Genomic DNA, 4,450 nt, shown 5'->3' with positions numbered 1-4,450 from the left:
GTTGTGTGTATGCAGTACGATGTCTAGGATATCTGCTGTGTTCTGAATGAATGCTATATAGTGATACATATGTTTAACACAGAGTTAATTTATAACAGAAAATCAATTGTAGCTTTCAGGTTAAACTGGAAATTACCATTGCAAGTGGTTAATTAATTTATAGTAGTTCTAAATAGTTATAAAATGGTCATTAGCATATTTTGCCTTGCTATTAGCCCCTACTAGCACTTCCTGTTTTACTAATTTAGCCACAAGGGAACAGTTATGTATGCATGAAAAACATTAAAAATGTATTAACTTTTATATAAATGTATTTATTTTTGAATGCAGAAAAATACATATAAATGTATCACAGATGTTACCACTGTTTACAAAGAAAAAAAATGTAAAAAAAACAACTTGGCAGGGCAGATGTCTTGATGCAGTTTTTAGTTCTTCTTCTTGAAAACCTGCTGGCAAACTGTACCTTCACATGTTAAGTCCTGAAATGACAGCACAAGATATGGTAAGCATCAATGATAAGCAAGTAGAACATTGCACTGCAGCCAGGGCCGGATTAAGGGAATGGAGGCCCCTGGGCTAAGGGGGCCTCCATTCCCCGTGAGGCCCCCCCCCCCGTGATTGGAGCTACCCCCAGTGATCTGAGCCGCCCCCCCCGGCACTTACCTCCTTCTCCGGCACGCTGTACGCTCTTTACTGAGGAGATCTCGTGAGAGTGAGACTCACGAGATCTCCTCAGTAAGGAGACTACAGCGCGCCGGAGAAGGACCGCAGTGAAAGTGCTCAGCAGCCCCCGCCCCCGGCCATTCAATACTGCTGCTGAGCACTTTCAAGGGCCCCCTGGATGCCATAGGCCCCTGGGCTGTAGCCCAGTTAGCCCTATGGTTAATCCGGCCCTGACTGCAGCACATCCATAAAGTAGACTGTTTGATATGTAGAGAAGTGTTTAGAGCAGAGTGTGAATCCTGTAACTTTCCAGCTGGAGCATCGCTGGTTTCCTAACACTGGTCTAAAGCGTTATTAAGGACTAGTTCTAGATAGGTGTATGCTTGTGGCTCCCCTGCCCATAGCCAACATATTAAAACTACTTTACTAATAATTTTAACTTTTGTAATAATTTATTTTATTTTTTAAACTAACAAAATGCCAATGTGCTATAACCAGTGTCAATTAGCCAGATATTTGTTTCATTGTCTAACTTGCATTAGATTAAATGTAATTGCTGAATAGTTGCTATGGCTACTGCACATTTACACGTTACTACTAAATAAAGCCCCCCAGTGTCACTTGTTAAGTGCAGGGTATCTTCAGTACATCACAAACATAGTTTTAAATTAATAATATCTATTAGATTAAATTGTGGACAAGCAATCTGGAATTGCTTTATAGCTTGTTACTGACATTGTTTTTGATCATTTTAGTAAATCTAAATATTTCTAATTGTACCACAGACAAATTGATATAGATCCAATAAAGAATTGTCTGCGACAATCTCAGAGCTCAGAATAAAATTCTTTGGAGTAGCAATGAATCCTTTTTAAGCATAGTGTGTGGAATTGTAATAATTTGGTACAGAAATCAAAGTATAAACGAAGGTGGTGTATTCATTGTAGCCTGCAGCATTGGCTTACTGTAATGCATATGATCCACACATATCTATCCTAAGAGATTTCTCTGACCGTGTTAGCTCTCACAAGCAGGACCCTCTCTAACCTTTGTCTCACGTCTGCACCTCCTTCATCAACCTCGTCTGTACATTTTCTTTTTTATGTGCATGAATATTGTGTTATAGTATTGTGTATCATTTGTAACTGTGACTGTCCGGTGCTGATTAGTTATGTGGCACTCTACCAATAGATTATGATGACAGTGGGGGATTTGTCTACTCTCTGAACAGGGAGTGTGATTCACCACCAGTCATTATCGGACCTGATGAGCAGATGTAAATTGGGATAGGAAGTCTTTATGGGACCAGACACACTGAAATTTGAGACCAAAGGTCTAACGTGACCTAAATGACTAGGAGTATAGGAGCTTATGTGGCCCGCTCATAGACTCATTAGGCCCTTAATAAAAATAATTATTTTTTTCCTTTTTATCAACAGCTATCTCTTCATTAAGGTCTACTAACTGTTCACTTTACAAAGCCTTTATTTAACCAGAGAGTTATTCTAACAAAAACGACAACTTCTTACCAAGTAGAGTTTGTCACCCTCGATCCACTGTTTCCAGCCACGGTCCTTTTTATCACCTTTCTGGACACAGACAAGTTTGTCTCCATCCCAGGACACTAAGGTCTGTAATATCAATAAAATAAATATTAGTTGCCAATAACATCCAAATGTAGCATTTCTGAACCCTAGAACCCAGCAGTAACATACCTTCACCACCCGATTATCCAGGCCCTTGGTCTTCTCTTCAAATTCTACTCCCACGGTAAAGTCAACCTCATAATTCCTGAATGTGCTGAGGGTCTTAGTTTTAAAGTCATTTCCATTCTGGACCAACTCTTTGGTCTGGCTCAAGTGAGCAGCAATCGTACGGGTGGCAATATCAATATCTGTAGAGGGAAAGAAGAACCATAGGTCACTTGTTAGAGTGGTGTGTTGAGTGGACACATATAAATTATCAATGGAATCTTTTCACCAAAATTCTGCAGCACTGTTTCCCAGGCTTGTCCTCAAAACACCATATCGTTGCTTGTTTTCATTACTACCACAAGTAGTTATCAAAACTTATATCATTCTGAATTCAGCCAGCTCTCAGTCTGCTCACACTATTATTCACAGTAAAATATTCTTAGAAGGAAATCTCTGTACTCTAACAGGAATATCCTGTACCCCAGATATACCATTCCCCACATCTGTGAGTTTTGTTATAATGCCAGCAGAGGGCACTGTGGAGTGGTGATTGCTACCAGACTTGCAGTTAAGGAGGAGGCAGAAAAAAAAAAACTTTCAAACTAATTTTTTGGTCTGTTTGATCAAATGGCTACATACAGGTGATCTGTGTTCTCTGTCTATTATATATCATGTCCAGTCTATTCATTCTGTCTTATTGTATCTTTTCTCTATTTACTCATCTGCGGTTATTCTATGCCAAGCTTATTTGGAGGTGACTATGCAGTCATGCAAAGTTGAGGGTGTTCTGTTCTTCCCCTGAGTCTCCGTTTCCTCTGATGTTCCTCTTCACCGTTCCTTCTTATCTTATCTGAGAACTCATGGGGCTAGATTGACTAAACTGCGGGTTTGAAAAAGTGGAGATGTTGCCTATAATAACGAATCAGATTCTAGTTATCATTTATTTTGTGCATTCTACAAAATGACAGCTAGAATCTGATTGGTTGCCATAGGCAACATCTCCACTTTTTCAAACCCACAGTTTAGTAAATATACCCCATGGTGGGACAGACCGCCACCTGTGCAATAGGCAGATCATAACAGAGGCTCCAGCTAACTTAACTACTGTAGATCTTACACAAAACACTGCAGATTTGCAACAGAGGCCACCAATCATATATGCTACGATATACTGTTTGGGAAAACAGTGTAATCTCAGAATGCACTAAAGCAACAGATCCCTAGAGAACAGCAAAATATTCCTAGTTCTCAAGAACAAATGAGTTCTAAAAATCCTATTAAGTTCAGTCAATTTAAAGCAGGAAAATGAGAATACCTAAAGCCTTCATGTATCCATCAAAATTGTCATTCTTCTCCATGACCCAGGTGCCATTGTAGTCTGCAGGCATGATGATGTTACAGAGAGGAGATGGTGCACAGGTGATGTGGATAGTTGTACAGACTACAGGAAATATGTATTCTGTCTGCAGTTATATACTCTGGAGCAGAAGGGTTTCTGGGATTCTGATAAAAGGGTTTCAAAGTCACAGATTTTATCTGTAGTAATAAGTCCATAGGCCACATCAGGGATATTATCTGAATATTTTATTGCAGAAGTGGACAGAGCAGGAACATGTTATAGAAAACTTCAGTGAAAGGGTTAGCTGATAAACAATGCTAGTATTAATTTCTCAGATCAAGTAGAATAAAAATACATTCTGCTATAGCACTTAGATGTACATAGACAAAGTGGGACATACCGTATTTCCCCATGTATAAGACGCACCTTTTTCCCCAAAATTTTGGGTCTAAAACCTGGGTGCGCCTTATACAGGGGTGGCGGAAACACAGGGGGGGCAGCATTACAGGGGCAGCGGGGGGGGGGGGGGAATCGAGGGGGAGCGGGGCACCGTTACAGGGGCAGCGGGGGGGATCGAGGAGGAGCGGGGTAGTGTTACAAGGGCAGCGGGGGGGGGGATCGAGGGGGAGCGGGGCAGCGTTACAGTGGCAGCAGAGGGGGATCCAGCAGGCGGGGGACAGGCAGAGTGGCAGCGGGGATCCAGCCGGCGGGGGACAGGCAGAGTGGCAGCGGTGATCCAGCAGGCGGAGGA

The 4,450-nt window shown here is 41.5% G+C and overlaps 1 protein-coding gene across 1 annotated transcript; it reads right to left on the bottom strand.

Annotated features, from left to right (window-relative positions):
• Positions 1-293: 293 nt before the first annotated feature.
• Positions 294-4,168, bottom strand: RBP2 (retinol binding protein 2). The gene is made up of 4 exons (XM_075200531.1): positions 3,676-4,168; positions 2,382-2,560; positions 2,196-2,297; positions 294-482 (listed from the first exon to the last, which is right to left on the bottom strand). Exons 1-4 carry the CDS (start codon positions 3,746-3,748, stop codon positions 429-431), a joined length of 408 nt encoding a protein of 135 aa, XP_075056632.1. The 5' UTR covers positions 3,749-4,168; the 3' UTR covers positions 294-428.
• Between the last annotated feature and the right edge of the window lie 282 nt (positions 4,169-4,450).

The sequence above is a fragment of the Mixophyes fleayi genome, chromosome 3, assembly GCF_038048845.1.
Source record: "Mixophyes fleayi isolate aMixFle1 chromosome 3, aMixFle1.hap1, whole genome shotgun sequence".
Taxonomy (NCBI): Eukaryota; Metazoa; Chordata; class Amphibia; order Anura; family Limnodynastidae; genus Mixophyes; species Mixophyes fleayi.
Note: the sequence above shows the minus strand (reverse complement) of the source record. Positions and strands in the feature narration are given on the sequence as shown.

Coding starts and splice junctions, on each gene's coding strand:
- RBP2 (XM_075200531.1), bottom strand. CDS start 3,748: ATGCCTGCAGACTACAATGGCACCTGGGTCATGGAGAAGAATGACAAT. Junction 2,561..3,675: donor TGGATACATGAAGGCTTTAG/GTATTCTCATTT, acceptor TTCCCTCTACAG/ATATTGATATTGCCACCCGT. Junction 483..2,195: donor AGGGTGACAAACTCTACTTG/GTAAGAAGTTGT, acceptor CTGTCATTTCAG/GACTTAACATGTGAAGGTAC.